This window comes from Pogona vitticeps, chromosome 4 (assembly GCF_051106095.1).
Source record: "Pogona vitticeps strain Pit_001003342236 chromosome 4, PviZW2.1, whole genome shotgun sequence".
Taxonomy (NCBI): domain Eukaryota; kingdom Metazoa; phylum Chordata; class Lepidosauria; order Squamata; family Agamidae; genus Pogona; species Pogona vitticeps.
In genome coordinates, this window is record NC_135786.1 from 112,295,105 (window position 1) to 112,316,532 (window position 21,428).

The window sequence follows — 21,428 nt, forward strand, 5'->3', positions numbered from 1 at the left end:
TTTCATGTTTTACACAATATTGTATAATTGTATATCATTCAGTATATCTAATACTGGCCAGACTGTTTTATCTATATTACAGGCATTGTGAAAGATTGCTGTTAAAATACTGTGTCTGTCTTCATCCTGAGGTATAGCTCCTAAATGAAGAGAGGCGAGTGTAGTACAGAACATGATCAGTCCTTTTAAAACACATATGCAAGAAAGTACAGCCTCTGCACGAAACAGGAGAGAAGCCAAGGTAAGTCTCATTATTTAAAATGGAATTATCAGTTAGTAACCCTTGGTTTTTAAGATTTTGTGAAACCATCAACATATTTTTCTCTTTTCAATAATGTAATGAGATATGAAGGAAATTAAGAGAAAAAATGAGCAATGTGATCATTAAAGCTTGAGACCAAAATGACAGAACTAGCAAAGTATGTGGCTGCAATGACTTAATGGAACTCCACGAAAACATTATGTGATAAATTGGCAGCAGTTTACAAGGAAGAACTATACAATTAATTTATTATTTAATAATACCACAGTTTTGCAGTTAGGTGTCACCAGTACATATATGACACCCAACTCTACCTCTCATTTCCATCCAAATCCAAGGAACCTGTTTCAGCTCTAGATCAATATCTAGTGTCATGAATGACACTAGACATTGATCTAGTGAATAAACTGAAACATAATCCAGATAAGACAGTGGTGCTTCCAGTCAATCGAAAGGCAGATCAAGGAATAGGGATGCAGCCTGTGCTGGATGGGGTTACATTCCTTTTGAGAATGCAGGTGTGAAGCTTGGGTGTGTTCCTGGATTCACATTTAAACCTGGACACCCAGATTTTGGTTTTGGCCAGGAGTGCATTTGGAAAACTAGTACACCAGCTGAAGCATATCCTGGAGTGGCGATGGAGACACATGTCTTAGTTACATCCTGGCTGGATTACTGTAAGGCATTCTAGGTATGGCTGCCTTTGAAAAGTGTTCCGAAATTTCAGCAAGTCCAAAAAGCTGCAACCAGTGTTAACTGGGGCTTGGATCACATAACACCCCCCAGACAAATGCTGTAATTAACCTATAAAGCCCTAAACAGTTTGGGTCCAAGCTATCTAAAGCAGTGGTCCCCAACTGTTTTGGAACCGCACACCTGTTGGGGGTGCAGGCACTGTGTGGGGGGGGCATACTCATGGGTGGGCATGTCGCTCTTGCAGAGGGGCGTGTTGTGCTTGTGCACATGCACATGAGTGCAACATGCCCCTCCACAAGCATAACATGTCCACCATGTGTGCATGCAGGGAGCGGAGATCCGTGTCCACAGGCCAGTTCAAGGAAGCCCGCAGACCGGCACCAGGCTACAGACTAGGGGTTGAGGACCCCAATTTAAAGGACCGTGTTGCCCTTTATGAACCTTCTTGGATGTTAGGATTATCAGGGGATGCCCTTATCTCAATCCCATCCACCATCACAGGTTCGCTTGTGGGGAACACTAGAGAGGGCCTTCTCTGTTGCTGCTCCCAGACTCGGGAAGCTAAGCTGGCCCCATCTTTGCTGTCCTTCCGCAAGCAGGCAAAGACCTTTCTCTTAATGCAGGCTTTCCTTTAGTGACTGATTGTCTGAGAAGGGTTTTTTGAATAATTGTTGTACTTGTTACTTTGTATGTATTTTGTTGTTGATTCTGTTTATCATTTCAGTGTGGTATTTGTTTGATTCTTTTGTAATATTTACTGTTTTTAGCTTTTAAATATTGTTTTTTATTAATGCAAGTCCACTTGGGTTCTTTTTAAGGGGAAAGGAGGAGTAAAAATATTTTAAATAAATAAATAAATAAATAAATAAATAAATAAATAAATAAATAAATAAATAAATAAATAAATAAATAAATAAATAAATAAATTGGTTACAACAGAATGTGTGCTACTCAGCATCTACATTTTGGTAGTATAAAGACAGATCATTTTCCTATTCTTCATGTTTTTGTGTACCAAAGTATTTAGGAGATACATGACACTCATGGGGAAACAAAGGCTTGTTGACTTACAACTCCCATAAATCAAAATATTATCATATCATCACCATCACCACTACTGCCACTGTTTTTTGGTCCACTTGTTAGCTTAAAAAATATAAGACTGGATTCAGACAAAATCAGATATGCCTCAATTCTAACAAGCAATGGGAGCAGTAAGTAACTATTAAGTCTACTCATTTCAATTGGGATTAAATTAGAATGACTAATTTAATCTGGATCCATATCATAATATAATTAGTTCAGTGGTTTTTAAATCAGCAAGCTTTAGGAAGCTGAAAATTTATCACTGGTGAAATCGCCAGGATGATGCCTTTACTTACCAGGATTAGTGAGGTCATGAACCACCCTAGTTCACAGCCTCACTAATGATCTTAATACTGAATGCCTTTTTCACCAATTTGAAGGCTTTGGCATATCTCCTGGTCAGAAGCTTTACAGTAACCAAATTGCATTCCAACTTCCATGTACTCTCTAGCTGTCTCCTTGCTAACTTCGTAGCTCAAAGTCCTCCATAAACCAAGAGGAGATATCAGCTCTGAAGTAGAAAGGGCCTTTGGGAGCAATTGTCTGAACCAGCTGGGCCACCTTGATGTACCACCTACTGACTTAGTACTGATCATGGATCACCAACCAGGTTAGCTAGCTACTCCACCAAGGCCTCCCTAGACCTATCTGGATCAAGAGGTCTCCAACAAACCCCTTCCCCCACACCTCCAATGAGGATCAAGTATCCTGGTGCACGGACCCAAGAGGGAGCTATTGCTTCTATTCATACCTGCGCAGGTCTCAGTAATGCAATCCAGATCAGCTCTCTCATCCATGAAAAGATAATAAATTAGATGATATTTGCTTTGAAGTGATCTGGCATTTACCAGCAGGAGGGTCAGGTCAAAAGGATTGCTGAGCGTACCTCACTTTTGACAGGGAGCAGAATGGCATTTGGAGGGAGGCATCTGAAACTAGTAACTTTAGCAACTATTACTGGCCTAACAATGATATGAATTCCTTTGGAACAAGTAAGTTTTGTAAAAAAAAAAATGACACTACAACGAAGTTCCATTTAACTAGATTTACAGCAGTGTGGAACTGCTTGTCTTTTTGTTTAAATGGCATTTTCACAATTATTACTGGCTTTATCTGGCTGTGGGAGCCAGAGGTTGGGACTTCATTTTCTCAATGTGCCTCCCATCAGAAGAACCAGCATATGTAGCTTCGAGCAAACTGCACAGCCCCAGAAAGAATGGAATGGTAAGCCACTTTTCTACCTAGAAAAGCCTGGAAAGAGTTGCCATGTCACATAATTATGATTACATTAATGTTACTGCTTTAAAAAGGAGAAGCACCTGAAAATATTCTTCCACCTGCAGGTAATCCCCAGATTCAGCTCCTTCATATTGACATCCATCATGCTTCCTTGCAAAATGTAAAGAACCTGAAGTTTCCTCTGTGGACTACAGGGACCCTTAAATTTTGACCCAATTTTGTTGTGATATAATGCGCTCTTCATTGTATCTCTCTGCCATACAGTCATTTATCAAAGAGAAAATTCCTATAAAACAAAAACTGTTACTTACTTGAAAAACTGATCCATACCCAGTTTCATTCCATTTCTGCTGAAGTACATAGTAAAAGGTATAAGACTGGCAATGTGGCAAGAAATGTGACCAAGTTGCAGATAATATCCTGGTGTACTCTTGGGCATGCTTACTCTTGGAGCATCTAAAATAAAAGGCAGTGTTACCTGGTTTCCCAAAAAATAAGACCTAACTTGAAAATAAGCCCTAGCATGATTTTTCAGGATACTCAAAATATAAGCTCTACCCCCCCCCCCAAAATAAGCCCTAGTTAAGTGAAACCCCGCCCTCCACCACTGTGTAGCATTGTGCAGCAACCAGAAGAAGATATGACTGTAAAATAAAACATCCCCTGAAAATAAGCGTTAATGTGTTTTTTTGGAGCAAAAATTTATATAAGACCCTGTCTTATTTTCAGGGAAACATAGTATTAGAAATATAACAGAATAGGACAGTAGTTCCTATTCTATAATACTTAAGGCTGTACAATATCAACCCTACAAATGGTTGGTATATCCCTTCCCAAAGCAGCCCTGTAAACAAAGAAAGATCATACAATTAAAAACAAAAATATTTTTTTTAAAAAAATTACCAGGAATAATATTAGAAAATGAAACACTGGAAACTCTCTGGAAGAGGTAGTCATCTTTGTCATAACCAGTTATTTTAAGAAAAAAGGCTTCATTTGGTGGAATAAACTCAGTAATGTTCCAGATTCCATAGGGTTTTCTACTGGGGAAATATTTAACAGGAATTGTCTTCAGAAGCTCTCCAGTGATACTGAGCAGTTCTAGACGATCCACTCTCGCAGGTAGATAGATCCCTGTAGTATTCAGTAGAATGTAGGTAGGTATCCCTATTGATAAAGTACACAGTGAAAGTTACAAAGATGTGAAACTGAGACTTTTCAGTTATCCCAAGCAGCACAAGTTCCTCTACGTACTGTCCTTTTATTTTATTTTTTAATTTTATTTTTATAACTATAACATAAACATAAACATAAAATACGCAAACCAAAATACGATTTAACTGTGTTCCCCACCACCATAGACGGGACTTCTTGCAATAATCTTCTTCTTTCTCCATCTATATTCTTCTTCTTCTTTTATTGTCCTCTTCTCCAGAACTGCATTGATTCTTGATTTGGAGCTTTCCCTTTTCCTCTTGTTAACACATGATCCAAAACTCTGTCCCATATTTCATAAAAATTATTCTTTTTCAACTCTCCTTTCTTAACCTTTAAATTACAAGTTAATCATTTGTAGCTATATTCCATATTTCATTATACCATTCATCGATTTGAAATTCAAATTTTGATTTCCATTGCCTAGCTATTATCAGTCTAGCCGCTGTTAATATATTGGTTATCAATTCTTTAGTCATCTTATCATATTCCACATTCTCAAATATTAATAACAAAGCACTCTCAGAATTAAATTATATATCTCTTTCACATATGTCCTTTAATTCTTTAAAGATTAGCTTCCAAAATCTTTGTACTTTTTCACATTCCCACCACATATGAAAGTATGTACCAATTTCTTTCTCACATTTCCAACAGACATTCGGATAACTAGCATTAATTTTATTTAATTTTATTGGTGTTAAATACCATCTTAGACCCAGTTTAAAAAAGTTTTTCCTTATTCTCACTGACATAAATCTTAAGACCTTCATTTTCCATATCTTCCTCCATTCTTCCTCATTTATTCTTTTTCCAATGTCTCGTTCCCACACTATCTTCAATCCTTCTTTCTCACTTTCTTCTTCCTCTAAGTCAAGAAGATGCCCATAAATTTTATTCATTGTACCCTTTACTGAATCAGTTATCTGAATGTCTTCATATGATAAGAATTGTTCATACTTTGTGCATTTTCTACCTTTGTTATATTTCTTTACCCATTCATTAGTACATCTTTGTACATAATTCAACCATAAAATATTCTTATTCTGAAGGATTTGTTTCATTTGATCTATCAATCTCATTTTATACAACCAATCTTTCAATCTAATCACTTTTTTCTTTAAATAATTCCGCATACACTTTCATATTAACAGGAAAATTCTCTATTTCAGTCACTGATCCAAGTGGAGCGTTAAATCAGTGGTCAGGGAAGAGGGTTAAATTACCCCAAATGGGGTAAAGATGAAAAATCCTGGGGGTAATGAGGATGCAACCCTAACCCCTTTTCCTCCTCCTCCTCCTCTTCCTCCTCTTATTCCTGGAAGGGAGTTCCCGGGCTGCCCTATTGCCCCCTCCCCACCCCCTTCTCCAGCCCGGCTGCAACCGAGCCACAGCGGATGGTGGATGGCAATCGGCCCCAGCTGGTGGCATAGGGCAGCCGAGGTGGCAGTGGCAGGGCTGGCCATGGCAGAGGGCAAGGCCAGGGCAAGCAGCTGGAGTGCCCCAGCCAGGAGGAGCCTCTCTTTCCAGTGCCTGAAGAGGTGGATTGCGGCGGAGAGGGGTGGGTGCGACCACAATGGCGGTCTGGGCTAGGCTCAGCCTCTTGGCACCGGGCAGCCACCCCACACCCCTGTTCCCGGGTGGCAAGGCTTTGGCGGCAGCACTCAACAGGCCGTGTGTGACCACGATCCTTCCTTTCAAATCAAGGGGGTAATGTCAGTGTATATAAATTTTCTGGGGGGTAAAAGGTAAAAAAGTTACCTGACCCCTGAGTTAAATGGACTTAAATTCTTTCTATATTTCTACCATATGTTTACCATTGTCTTTAAAATGGGTTATTAATTTCACTTATTTTATATTTCTTAACCATGCCAAATAAATATTTTTCAACACAGTATCTTCCTGTAATTCTGATTATTCAATTTCCCACCAAATTAACCTTTCTGGGTTGTATATAATTTTTCCAATAAACCTCAACTGATTAGCCAAATAATAATTTTTTATATTTGGTAAACCTATACCACCTTTTTGTTGTTTTATACCAATACTTTTTATTTATTCTAGGTCTCTTCCCTTCATTACAATATTTGCCAAAATTTCAAATCCTCCTCTGTTAATTGTATTGGTAACATTCTAAATAAAAAAATAATTTTTGGTAAAAGTTTCATTTTTATCAGTGCAATCCTTCGAAACCAAGAAAGTTTAAAATTACAATATTCCTGTAATTTCTTTTTAATTATTTCCTTTAATTTATTATAATTATATTCCTTCATTCTTTTAATATTTTTTACTAAATCTATACATAAGTATTTAACTGATTTACATATCTTAAAGTCATGTTTCTCAACAAACCTTTCTTGTTCTAATTTATTATGATTAAACAACATTATTTCAGATTTTTGTCAATTTACACATAGTCCAGTTTTTCCAAATGAATTTTAATTCTATCGATACTTTCTAACAGGTTTTTCACTGTCCATAAGGACCCATCAGCAAATAAATTATTTCATTATTTTTCCCCATACCTTCAATTAAATCGTCATTCCTTATTACATTTGCTAACATTTCAATAATCAAACAGAACTGGGGAAAGAGGACAACCTTGTCTAGTGCCTAGGCCTAGAGCTATCTGTTCTGTCATCCCATCATTAACTATTAATGCAGAGGTATTCTCCACATATAATTGGTCTATTATCCCCCTAAATTTCTTTCCAAAACCCCAGCCCTTTAACAAAATCTGGCCATTCTACACAATCAAATGCCTTGAATATGTCTAGTGATAAAATACCTGCCTTTGATTTATCTTTTTCTATATTATATACAATATTCAAGACCCTCCTAGTTAAATTTTCCATTTGTCTTCCCTTTAAAAACCCATTCTGATCCTCTTTAATATATTTTGTAATAAACTTATTCATTCTATTCACAAGTATTGCAGTGAATATCTTTGCATCCTGATTTAATAATGAAATAGGTCTATGTGAACTTGAGTTTCTTAAATCTTTATTGGGTTTTGGAATAAGAGTTATTAATGAATGCTTCCAAGAATCCGGTATTTTCTCTCCTTCCAGTATCTCATTATATTTTTAACTTAGGGATCAATATTGATTTAAAAATTTTATAGTATTCTGATCCCATTCTGTCATAACATGGAGTTTTACCATTTTTTAGTTTATTAATAATCTCTATAATCTCTTCATCTTTTATCTCTTTTTCTAAGTCTCTTTTATCATTCTCTTAACATTTTCTACTGTCCTTTTAGACAACACAGCCTATTTTGGTTATTCAAGGAAGACAAGCAATAATGCAGCTTTTCATTGTATCTTTCCTAGTCAATACTAGTCTCTGTTCTTGCTGTCCTTTGCTGCCTTTCCTCAGAGGTTCGGGAATATAAAGAAAATTTTGGGGCCAACAGTGTTTCTCAGGAAACAGAAAAGCATGTTTACATAGAGCAATGTAATGTAATTGTTCAAAATGTAGCCTTCCTCCCCTATTAATTTTTCAAACAGGGTGTTGTTGGAGTATTTATTTATTTATTTATTTATTTATTTATTTATTTATTTATTTATTTATTTGTTTATTTGTTTATTTGTTTATTTGTTTATTTGTTTATTTGTTTATTTGTTTATTTGTTTATTTAAGAAATATCCCACCTATCTGGTCTTACGACCACTCTAGGTGGCTTCCAAACACATAAAAACAGGATATATAACAAAGAAGAAAAGGAAATTATTACATCAATAAACAAGTTCCCCGGTTAACAATAAACAAATTATTATATTTTATTCAGACTTTCTGCTCTTCTAGTTATCAGTCCACTCTTCCTGTTGAGCTTTAGGCAGAACAAGTCAAAGGAAACCAGAAGAGAAGGAAGCAGAGGGGAGGAAGAATCCAATACAGGCAAAAACAATCCTGGAGTCAACAAGAAACAGAAGGAGCAGAACCTAAACAGGACCACAGAATGATCTGGTTTGACATATTGATGTGAATAGGTATCTTTGCTGGAGTGAATCATTTCTCAGACGTTCTTTCCTTTAGTAAGAACAGAGAAGTAAAGCATAATTTGCACCATGTCAGGACGCAGATATATCCCTCATAGATTTTCCTGCTGTTGGTCTAGACTAGAGCAAAGTTAGGGCCTTCTAGACGTTTTGGCCTACAACTCCCAGAAGTCTACTCATCATGATCAGTGATAAAGCACTATTGGAGTTCTAGGAAAAAACATTTAGAAGTCCAAAAGTTTCCCATGCTCTAGAGCAGGGGTCTCAAACATGCGGCCCGGGGGCCATCTGCGGCCCCCCAGATGATAGTTTGTGGCCCTCGCCTTGCCTGCCCCCCCAAAGCGCCCACACATCCTCTGCTGTCAAGAGTAAAAAAAAAAAAGCCTTGCCTCGCTCGCCGGCATTCTCCCAAGACAGCACCTCTTGCACCCTCCATCCAGAACTGCAGCCTGCCAGCCAGCCCACCTGTCTGTTGGCTAAGGAAACTCCTGGGCAGCTTCCTCGGGCTCTTGCTCCGCTTGGCGGAAAATCTGATGCGGCCCAGCCTCACCCAGACTCTGCCTCCCTCCGGCCCCCAGGTAAATTGAGTTTAAAACCCCTGCTCTAGAGGAAGCTTGAGACTACTGCAGAGTCTCCATTAAAGAATAAACAAATTTATATTCCAGTCCTATGAAAATTTACTTAGGGGCATATTTCATTGAGCTCAACAAGACATGCTTTGTAAGAATAATCCAAAAGGCCCATGCAGGAAAAACTGTAAACCATGTGGATTGTGATTTTTGTAACACAGAAGGAAATTTTAGGAAGCCAAACTACACTCATTTAAATCAAAACCTCACATAAACATTTATAAAGGATTAGATTTCTTTTCTCTCCCTGCTGTCATAAAACCATTCTGTTTGTCTTCCATGTTTCACTTGTTTCTCCACTCCGTTAGAAATCAACTAATCAGACTTTCAATTTGTTTTTCAGTTTCTAATTCCAATCATATTTTGAAGAACTCAGACACCTTTGAGCCAAGATAAGAATCTGAAATGTCTGCAACACAAAATCCACTGTACCCATATCAAAATACAACACCCTTCAAGTTTCCAGTCTTCTACGGAACAAAGAGTTTGGGCAAGATCCATTAAAGAGAAAGGATGCATCTGAAAGACACTTTCCAAAGAAGTGCTCTCATTAAACTAAGTTGTTTTTCGTTCTGAGTTAAGACATAGCAGCCTGTTTAAAAAAAAAAAAAAGCAATACTATGTTGTGCTCTTAAAAAAATCCGAGATTCATCATGCAAGATATAGGCAAGATGTCTGAAAGAACTTCATTATATATTTGCCTGCTGACTAGCATCTAAGTATGTTTTTTCCCTGAGCAGTATGATGGCAGAGTAGCTCATTCACTAACTACTTAAATTTAAAATGTGTGAACTCAAGCAGCAACTAACCTTGCACTGGTCTGCTGGAAGTCATTCTGAAGTCTAATGTTGGCTTTCTGGAAAAACCAGCTCTGAAGTCAATGGTACTGAGACCGGTAATGCGAACAGAGTGTCGTCCACCACTTGATGTCTGAAAAACAATGCAGGAGAATATCATTCTAGATATAGAAAAGAAATTTTGCATTAACCAATTTTTTATTTGCAAATGCATTGAATTTTCAGGGTGTTTGGATATTAACTAAAACATGTAGCTATCTCATAGCGTCCAATCACTGAGAAGCACCAGGTTCTTATTTTTAAGAAATGTTATGTTCTGCAGGTAAATATATACCACTAAAAGTCCATATAATTAAAAATGCACATAAAGGCATATTTGTCAATGAGAACATGAAATTAAAATAACATACATTGGCTAAAATCCTGTTGCCCAACTATATAAGCAGAACTCAAGATTGTACCTGTGGCAGTTATAATAGAAATGAGGTGGAAATGGTATCCACCAAGCGCTTCCATTGATGCTTTGTGTAACTGGCCGTGCCAGGAATGCACAACTGACTGAATAGCACAATTCCTTGTTGCCAGGCATAGATTAGATTAGGCATCCTTCAGTCTCAAGAGATTATGGTAACGTGCTCTGAATGAAGGACTTGGAATAGCATCTAGTGTAGCTGAGAAGGCCAATTCAAGAGTGACAATCCCTTCCACACTGAAGAAAAAAACAGTCTGTCCCCTGTCCAGCTTCCTGATTTTGCTGGTTTCGGGACTGCCTCTTTGCCTTGGCTTGCTAGAAAAGTGTCTCTTCAAAATTCAAAGTACTTGTTCTGACATATAAAGCCCTAAACAGCTTGGGCCCTGGATACCTGAAGGACTGCCTCCTTCCATATGAGCCTACCCGGCAGTTAAGATCTAGCCCAAGGGCCCTTTTGAAAGAGCCGTCCCTCAAGGAGGTAAGAGGCTTGTAGACAAAGGGCTTTTTTGGCAGCTGCCCCCAGACTATGGAATGCCCTCCCGACTGAGATCCGTCTGGTGCCGACACTGATGATATTTCGGCACCAGGTCAAAACCTTCCTGTTCCAGAAGGTTTTTAATTGAAATAATATCAACTGTGGGTCCTGATGGCAATTTTTAGAGTATCTATTTTAATCGTATTTTAATTGTTTTACCTTTTTATTGTATTTTAATTGTTGTAAGCCGCCCAGAGATCTTTGGGTAGAGTGGGTGGCATATAAGTTAACTAACTAACTAACTAACTAACTAACTAACTAACTAACTAACTAACTAACTAACTAACTAAGTAAGTAAGTAAGTAAGTAAGTAAGTAAGTAAGTAAGTAAGTAAGTAAGTAAATAAATAAATAAATAAATAAATAAATAAATAAATAAATAAATAAATAAATAAATAAATAAATAAATAAATAGGAGAGACCATGCTGCACCGCCTGCCTCCAGGATGAACACTCAGATGTCAAGGTTTCCCATCTGTTGAGGTCCATTCCTAAGGCCTTCAGATCCCACTTGCAGATATCCTTGTATCACAGCTGTAGTCTGCCTCTGGAGCAATTTCCCTGCACTAATTCTCCATATAGGAGATCTTTCAGAATCCAACTGTCAGCCATTCTCATGACATGCCCAAGCCAATGTAGACATCGCTGTTTCAGTAATGTTTACATGCTAAAATTTCCAGCTTGTTCTAGGACTACTCTATTATGAACGTTGTCCTGCCAGCTGATACCAAAAATGTGTCAGAGACAATGCATATGGAACATGTTCAGCTTCCTCTCTTGCCGTGAGGTGCAGAGTCCAGGACTCACTTCAGTATAGGAGTGTATTCAGGACACAGGCTCTAGAGACCTGGATCTTGGTGTATGCCACCAGCTTCTTATTAAGCCATACTCTCTTTGTGAGTCTAGAGAACATGGTAGCTGCTTTGCCTATACGTTTATCCAGCTTAACATCTAGGGGGAGAGTGTCAGAGATCATTGAACAAAGGAATGCAAAGTCATGAACAAACTATAACTCTTGTGTGGAGATGGTAATAGAGTCCACGCCCTGGCCCATGACTTGTGTTTTCTTCAGGCTGATTGTTTATCCAAAGTCTATAGTATAAAGCAATTCAGGTCCACACCCTGAATCACTATTGAGAATTTGTGTCATAGCACCATCACCACAAAACATAGGAACAAAAGAATAATCAACACCTGTCTCTCTAAACAGCAAACAAGGAGCTAAGGATAGATGGATAGCATGCAGCTAAGAGTTATTAAAATCAATTTTGAATTCACAAATCCATATCTGATCCTCACAGCTAGAGGAAATATACTGCCACTATAAAATTATAAGAGGTCAAAATGGACCTGCTCATTAACATGTTCTAACAAGAGTGCTCAGCAAATATATTATGAGAAACCACTGCACTAATATAAGCTTTCCAGGCATCATGATAAATCAGTATGCCTTTTTTTTTTAAAGTCTTTGTTTATATTGCTTAGGCTTTCACTCAATAAAATCACTACTCAGAGAGTTTTTTTACATGCGCCAGCTACTGATCGACACATTTTTTAAAAAGTCTTTCTTTTTTTAAAAAAAAAACAATGCCAAAGACTCCTGTTATCAAACAATAACTGGCTGCTAATTATTTGTTGAGCAAATTGAGTGACAACAGATTCTCTTCATAGTTTTACACAACATCTGGTCAGTCGAAAACCAAATCAAGGAATAGGGTTGCAGACTGTGCTGGATGGGGTTCCACTCCCTTCGAAAACACAGGAACTCAGCTTGGGGGTGTTCCTGGGTTCATATCTGAGCCTGCATGCCCAGGTTTCAGAAGTGGCCAGGAGTGCCTCTGCAAAGTGAAAACTAGTGTGCCACCTGTGCCCGTTTCTTGAGCGGTTTGATATGGCCATGGTGACACATGCCTAGTTACATCTCAGCTGGATTACTGTAATGTGCTGTATGTGGGCCTGCCTTTGGAAAGTATTCGGAACCTCCAGAGAGTCCAAAAATGCCACAGCCAGATTGTTAACTGGGGCTAGTTGCAAGGAACACGTAACTCAAAGTACCATTCAAAGTACAGTACTGGTTTTAACCTGTAAAGCACTAAACAGCTTGGGTCCAAGGTATTTAAAAGACTGCATTTCCCTCTATGAGCCTGCCCGGGCATCAGGAGAGGTCTTTCTCTCAGTCCCAACACCTTCACAGGTGCACTTGGTGGGTACACAAGAGACAAGCTTCTCTGTTGCTGCTCCCAGGCTCTGGAATTCCCTCCCATGGGAAGCTAAGCTGTCTTCATCTTTGCTGTCCTTCTTCAAGCAGGCAAAGACCTTTCTCTTCAGGCAGGATTTTCCTTAATCACTGGTGGTCTGAGAGGGGTTTTACATAGATTGTTGTACTTGCATTTTTTAAATGTTGGTTTTATTTAACATTTTAATATAATACTTGTTTCAATCTTTTTAAATATTTTGTACACTTACTGTTTTTAGCTTTTAAATGCTATTTTTTAATTATGTAAACTGCCTCAGACCCCTTTAAGGAGAGAGACAGGATAAAAATGTTTTAAATAAATAAATGATCATGTGCAGCTTGCCTTTTCTTTCAGAAAACAGGACCATGGGCCTCACAAGAAATCCCAAACAATATCTTGGGGACAGGCAAGGGAAAGTCTCACAAAGAGAAACTCACCGCAAGGGAAAAGAGGGATTTATTTCTCAGTGTCTTGAGAAACAATGAGATTCACAAGTTTCCTTGGTGGGCAGTGGGCACAAATCAGCAATGAGTGTCTTTAAGTAATGACAGTTTGCAAGAATTGGCTTTGGAAGCTATGCATCCTAGTAGCACTAGAAAGTACTAGCGTGTGGAATAATTTTGTCATGCTTGTACCAGGCTTTTGGAACATCAACAGTAGCCACAATTATCATCCAGAGAGGATTCCACAGTGCTCAGCAGTGCATCATAGGGAGAAGAATCCTCTCTGCAAAGTATATGCCAATTTATACATTATAACTTTTTCTCCTGCTTCATTGAGGCGGTGACAGACCACACTCCCATTTCTATTTGACCAGAGCAACTAAAAAGACGTGGAATCAAAATTCCTGCCCTGGGGCTTCATTTGCTTAAGTTTCATCTCCTGTTCTCATTGCCAGACACATGACAGCTACAGCTGTCTGTGGTTTAGTCTTTTTCCAGAAAGAAAACAGCAAACTGTCATGCTTCAGAGTTAGAACGTATTGACTGTAGCCCCCTAAGGACTCACAAAAACAAGGAAGTAATCTTAGACCATCTTCTGGTATACCTTGTAAAGATGACCTCATCTTATAGGTCTTAAATATCAATCCAATATTAAGAGGCCACTTTAACATCAAGACTCAAGATGACTGCAGGATTAATAATAATTAAAAGTACAGTAAAAATACTTCCTTTAATTAATTTAGGGCCTGAAGAATTAGAAGAATTGTGTGCGATCAATGTAATTTTATGGACACTGTTATGTACATTTTATTAAAATGTATACCATAAATTCAGGAAATTAGCTGTATTATCAGTAAAGGAACATTACCTTAATTGTCCACATTCCTGGCTCTGGATCTTTTACATTCAGTACTTTCGCAGAGTTTTCAATATTTAGTAACTCATTCAAGCCAGATCCTTTCTTCATAAGCTTACCTAGAACATAAAGAAGAGATAGACATTTTGTTTTTCACCAGTCAAATCAAGAAGGTTCAAACATTTTTGCCTTTACATGCGACTGCCAGATTCAGCTTGAAATTCAGGAACATGATTTCTACAAAACTTGAAAAAGTTAAATGTTTAGTCTATAACTTCCAGAATGCCATACATTCATTGATGGATTCTAGGATCTCCAATCAAAAAAGTTGAGGGAGTGGAACTTTTCTTTTTTTTTCTTTTTTTCTCTTTTTTATTTCAAGGGTAAAAGGAAATAACTCGGGATAATATCATGCTATACATTATCATATATTATCTGTACTTAAACATATAATTACATTAAAGACTTTTGTGTCTGTTAGTTGCCTATATTATTCCAACTAGAGTGGTGCCTTCCAAGATGATGTTAATTCGTTCTGCGAAAATCGTTGTTTTGCGAAAACATCATCTTGCGAAATGCGGTTCCCCATTGGAATGCACTGAAATCCATTTAATGCATTCCAATGGGGAAAATAGTCGTCGTCTTGCGAAAATCGCCCATAGAGAAACCATTTTGTGAAGTGCGGACTAGCTGTCAAAATCACTATCTTGCAAAAAACGGTCCCAAAAAAAAACATCTTGCAAAGCACAGACCGAAACATCGTCCAGCGAAAATCGCCCATAGGGAAAACCGTTTTGCGAAGCGCTATAGCAATCGCAAAAACTCATCATCTTGCAAATAAGCCGTTTTGCAAGGTAATCGTCTAGCGAGGCAACACTGTAGTGTTATTTGACTATTTTGTATTAAAATTATCACATTTGGCTTTCAAGTTATAGAACGGACCTATTTATATATAGGGTCCAATTTTTCAGATGCTTCTTGGATTGAATTGTCTTTCAAAGCTTCTGTTAATATGTCCATCTCTGCCACTTCCATAATCTTTTCCACTAGTTCTTCACGATTTGGTATTTCGGTTTTCTTCCATTTCCATGCATATAATATTCTGGCTGAAGTTATTATTTATATGTATCACCAAATGGCTCTCTCTCCTATCTAAACCGTCTGATAACATATTTAATAAGAATAATTCTGGTTTAAATAGTATATTACATAGCAGAATTTTCTGTAAACATTCATGTATTAGTATCCAATAATTTTTTTCTTCACTACATGTCCACCACATATGACACAAGGTTCTCTCTTGTAATTTACATTTCCAACATATATTTGATATACCTTTATACATTTTTGACAACTTATCTGGCGTCATGTACCATCTGTAGAACATTTTGTATATATTTTCATTAAAGTTTACCGATTTTGTAATTTTTATATTAAGAGCAACTTTTCTAAGCTCTACATTAGAGATGGAGATGAAAAAAAAACCCAAATCAGAAAGTCCGTTAAAAATTCGTTGGTTCATTGGTTCAGGTTGGTTTAGGTATGTCAAAACTGACAAATGTGAACTGACCTGAACCATGATTTGTTTGTTTACAATTTAATGCACTTCCTGATTCATTGCCCCACCCCCTTCCCACTGCCCTCATCGCCTCCCTGCCTGGTCCAGTTGCTTCCACCACCATCTCGAGAGACAGCAGGCCTAGATTCCCTTCTGGGAGACATGTTTGCTGTCTCTGCACATGGGAGAGTGGCCTGACTGCAGTGGGGCCTCCTCCTCCTCCTCCTCCATTGTTGTTCCAATTGCAACCAGAACAACAATGTAGGAGGAGGAGGAGAAGGCAGGACCAGGTAAGGAGGTGACAGGTGGAGTGGGTAGGCTGTGGGGCTGTAAATGGGAGATCCAGATTGGGCCTCATGGTGTTGGATCACCCATTTGTAGCCAGAGCAATGATGGTGGTGGAGTAGGAGGTGGCAGGAACAGAAAGGAAGGCAACAGGGGCTGTGGGAAGGGGTGGGATGTGGGGATGGGGAGTTAATTTTGCCCTCCGCCCAGGCATGAACCTTTTTTTTAAAAAAAATGAACCAGTTGATTGTTCTTTTATATATATATATAGTTTGTGGTTTGTGAGTAGCCACAAGCCACTGTTTTTGTGGTTCATGCCCATCTCTCCTCTAGATCTATTACAATATGGATCAATACTATGAGAGTTCTGACAATGAGAGGTGCAGAGGTTCAACACATACCAAAGCAACTTGGTGTACCTGGTCTGGCTCTTTCACAACTTTGCATCATTCTGACAAAAAGAGGAATGACCCAACCATAGGAGAGCTGTCTCAGATACTATAAAATGAAGTTTATTGCTTAACACAAGAAACTTCATTTTATGGCATCTTGAGATGTCTCTCTCTTATATGTAGGTTGCAAACTGAATATTCTCCAGATTCAACTATCAACACGAAGTAGACTGAGACACATGTACATGAATCTGTTTGCGTTCTATTTAAATACCTTGCAGGAGGCTAAATTCCTGCTGTAAGGGCCCCCTCAAAATATGACAGGGAACAGATTCCTGCAGCAGTTTCTGTGGCTAAGCATATAATTGTATTGCACAGGAAGTCACAATTCAAAGACTAGAATCCTACCAGTCTGCACATAAACTTTATGTAACTTGCTGGAGCAAGCTGTGACTAATTAATAAGGTGCTAGGGCACATATAAATAGCACAGCCAGGTGCATGGCCATGTACCCTAGCACCTTGTCAACTAGCCACAATTAGCCATAGCAAGTTATGCAAACTTTACAGGAACACCAGCAGGATTCTGACAAAGATGTTCTTAAGAACAAGAAGGCTGAAAGAACTGTAATATAAGAGGAATGGAAACCCAGAGAAATACAATTTTACATGACAGATATTCTGGAACAATTTTAAACACTTTTCCCAATCCAGTACTGTGCTAGTTTGCTGTCTGACAACTGTGATTATAGCAAACAACATACTGGGAGCTGGCTGGAATGACAGCGGATGAGGTCCAAAAATTTTGGAGGGCTCCAGGTTCACAAATGTCAGCTGAACAAAGAACACTGTTCCCTGGCTTCAAAAATTGCTCGGAAATTGGAGATGTGAAAGCTTGCTTAATACCATTGATAAAACTTTGAATTCTTTCTTTCTTTTTCTGTCTGTCTGTCTGTCACTGTGTGCATGCATATCTGTGTGTGTACACTGGGTATTAGCCTGGGGGCTGAGAAGCTTGAGGTTCCCTACTCTACAAGAACCTTCTCTGGCAGCCACTGGACATGACATTATTTGTATCATATGGCCAATGAGGAAGCAGAACTAGGGCTTGCAGGATTGAAGACCCAACACTTTATGAATAGAGGGGATTATGACATCATCTTCCGCCTCCCTCTGAGTTTTTCCTGTAAGCTCCACAGTGGTTAGGAGACAAACAGATTTTCCCAGGAATGCTGTATTATTTCAAGCACTCCGTGTTGTGATGCAAAGTATTTGAGAGTAGTTTGGTCTGGAATGGACGATTTAGAACCACTTCACCAAAAGGCCTGTTCCTCATTCACTGATATGAACAAATCTAACTGCTTGCATTTTGGGATTCTTGTTATTGGTGGAGGAAGGCTGACTATGGGGATTGCTTGTTTACCGCATCACCACTATATATGGCCTCTTGTGGTTTATTGCAAGCAGCTAGTTTATGTGGAAAGATGAGCTAGATTTGGAAGGTGACATATGGGAGAAGAGATTTGAATTCTTTGCCACAATACCAACCAGAATCCCACCTGCTATTCATTGATGAGGAAAGCTCCCATGAGTCCTTTTAAGAGCTGTTGCACACCTTTCTGGCACAGCGCTAGGGCAGGATTTCTTTTTATTAAAATTCAGTGCAATCCTGATTGTTGTGTAGCCTGTGTGAATAGTTAGTTTGCACCCAAATGGATCTGTGGGCAGCATTATCTGAGGTGAAACCCTCGTGACGTAATAGGTGGCTTGTAACATTAAAAGGGCGGATGGAAAAACCCTCTTCTCTATTTCCATTTTTTTAAAAATATTTCCCTAACTGAAACAATGAAATTTTAATACCATGTTAGGTTGATGCATTGGTATTTTGACATGCCATTGGTATTTAGACCACCATACCACTTTATTTAACTAACAAACAAAAACAAGGAAAGCCACTGCCACTGGCTGAATGATGTCTGAGAGAAAAGGCAGGGAACAGGACAATCTTAACTCCATGGGCTCCACCCCCACAAGGCAGAGCAGACCCAGCAGAGCCCCAACTAAGGAGAAAGACAGAGGAAAGGAGGGTTAACCCCTTTCCAGCTCCCCAATCTTCAACACAATGTACCACTGCCATGAGCTTGCTTTACTGCCCTTATTCATGAGTAAACCAGGTAAACTTATCTGTGAGTACACCAGGTAGATTTACGAGGAACTCCATCAATAATAAAAAAACCTGCATGGACCTTTCTCACAGGAGAAGAAACATATTCAGTGTGAATGGACGGATCACTCAAGTGAGAGATAAAACAGATCACACTAAATGATAGGAACCTTTGAAAGAGGAACACACACACATCCCAAATGTCCATCTGGACAGGTGTTGAGTCTCCCCCTGTGCCAGCAAATGATGTCATTTTTTTGTTTTAGACCGAGTTTCTTTCCTAAATTACCAAGGTTTTTTTTCTATTTAATTATCCCAAAACATACTGCCTACGAATTGCAAGATGTGATTTTTCTAGCCCACAGCAAAAGAGCCATGATTCAAAATGAGACTTAGCCTTTGATGATACATTGCTCTTGTGAGCAAACTATTCACACAGGCAGTTATTTATTACAGCAAGTACCATAAAACAGAGGCTCTGTAAAATATTATGCTGCTTCACATGACATCTCTGTGAAGCAACATTCAGGTGTTCCACCTGAGTTTTTAAAAAATATACCTTTTCTGTTTTTTTAATGGTAAAGAAAATTTTCCTTGGAGAGTATCTCTGGAGACCAATGCAATACGGTGTTTTCTTGCCATCAAATCCAAGCACTGCCAGATGTACTTTGTTTATTTTAAACAAGGATATTGGCTTCAGGATTTCCCCCCTCCTTCCCCCCCCCACTTTCCTCCCAACTTGAACTGACTCCAAACTATATCTAGTAATGAAATCAGGAGGAAGAGGAAGACTGATATATCTATGCATTAAAAAAATCTCTGTTTCAGAATTATCTGAGCAATTTCACAGTAGAATGTCACATTATATGGCACGTATATTTGATGTCAACAGACTGATATCTGGAGCAGCAAAGACCACAGACCCTGATCGTAATGTTATTATCATCCACTAACTCTTATGGGATCAGAATGACAAATTCTAGTCAAAAATCCTCCTCACGAGGTTGGAAAGAGCCTACAGAAAAACCCTCTCCTTATTAACTATCCCAACTTTTGGAGAAAAGTATCTGAGGCAACAAAGTGGCACAGGGAGGGAGGGAGACAGGAAAGAAAGAAAGAAAGAAAGAAAGAAAGAAAGAAAGAAAGAAAGAAAGAAAGAAAGAAAGAAAGAAAGAAAGAAAGAAAGAAAGAAAGAAAGAAAGAAAGAAAGAAAGAAAGAAAGAAAGAAAGAAAGAAAGAAAGAAAGATTAAAGTAAACCCAGGGACCAGGTGTTGGGAGAAGAGGATTCAAACAGCAGTTTGTTTCCCTGAAGACCTGCTGTATGGCTGCAAACCCCTCCATGTCTGCTCAAGTTATCATACCACCCGAACCAATGCAAATACATCCAATTCTAAAAAAAATTAGAAGCCCCAGCAGCAGAGGAAAAAATATGGATGGCAATGGGGGAGGCTCTCCAGGCTCATTCACACTGACTTTTATATCATACACTCAACAAAAAAATACTGCAACTCAGATCATTCAAATCCCAGAGCATTCCCCACGTTATTTGTTAATGTAGGTGCGCCCTGAAGCTATTTGTACAAAGGATTATTAAATTGCTCTGTGATCCCACATATTTCTAAGGCTCATCTACTCTATAAATCACTACTGCTTGCATATTTCAAACCTCTGTTTCTCCCAGAAAATTCAGCAATTTTCTGTTTATTTAAGTTTTGGAAACAATTAATCAATCACTGACCTTGTTTATCAAAAATAATGCATCAGTATCTCACCTAAAGGATTATAGACTTCAATTGTCGGAGAAGGGCCACTCAGAGACACTGTGACCTCTTTCAAGCTAGGATCAAAAGGGATCTGCCAACCATTTACTGCTGAAGTCAGTTGATCCGTGGACAACAGATGAACTTTGGAGGCTTGCACAGCTTCTTCAACCCATTTTAATACCTGCAAGAGAAGAGAACACCTATGTCAAGTGTCCATATTGCACTTCACAGTACGCATTAAGTGCTTTGTTTCGAACAACACCCCTATTGAACCAGGGTTCATTTTTCCATGAGGCATCAAACAGTTAGCTGTCAACATACTTTTCCAAAGAGCAATAAGACCAACATAAGGCCAACTGTTCCTTGTCCAAAGCCACTATACTTCCTCCAAGTTCAAACAAAGTCCAACTGGTCTTGCAAACTGTTGCTGCCCACACATGGCAATTTGTGGGCCAGACAGGCATATACAGTGACAACCATCTCCCTACAGGCAGCTTGCAAAGGAAAATTGACAAGACAAAACAAGAAGCAGCAAAGAAAAGGAAGTAGGATTCTATTTTCCCTTCTTCCCATACCCTCATCCATCAGAATTTATTTAATGAATGTTGGCAGAAGAGCCCAAAATGTCTTGCAAAGCATGAATTCACTTCAATAGGTGTAAGCAAGTATAAGAGTCAAAAACTTTGGAAACTTGTAAGGTTTTAAGACAACTTAATATTTCCTAAATCCCTTTCTAAAAATGAAAGGGTAGACAAGAATGAAAAAAAATTAAGTGAACAAGAATGAAGGATCACTGGTT

The 21,428-nt window shown here is 38.5% G+C and overlaps 1 protein-coding gene across 1 annotated transcript in view; it reads right to left on the reverse strand.

Annotated features, from left to right (window-relative positions):
• Positions 1 to 21,428, reverse strand: part of HMCN1 (hemicentin 1) — a 372,920-nt gene that overhangs the window by 249,301 nt on the left and 102,191 nt on the right. Inside the window, exons 6-10 of the mRNA XM_078393073.1 lie at positions 20,639 to 20,810; positions 14,480 to 14,586; positions 9,938 to 10,058; positions 4,187 to 4,450; positions 3,595 to 3,739 (exon numbers count right to left, since the gene is read on the reverse strand). Of these exons, the coding sequence (XP_078249199.1) occupies positions 3,595 to 3,739; positions 4,187 to 4,450; positions 9,938 to 10,058; positions 14,480 to 14,586; positions 20,639 to 20,810 (809 nt within the window). The remainder of the gene's footprint in view (positions 1 to 3,594; positions 3,740 to 4,186; positions 4,451 to 9,937; positions 10,059 to 14,479; positions 14,587 to 20,638; positions 20,811 to 21,428) is intronic.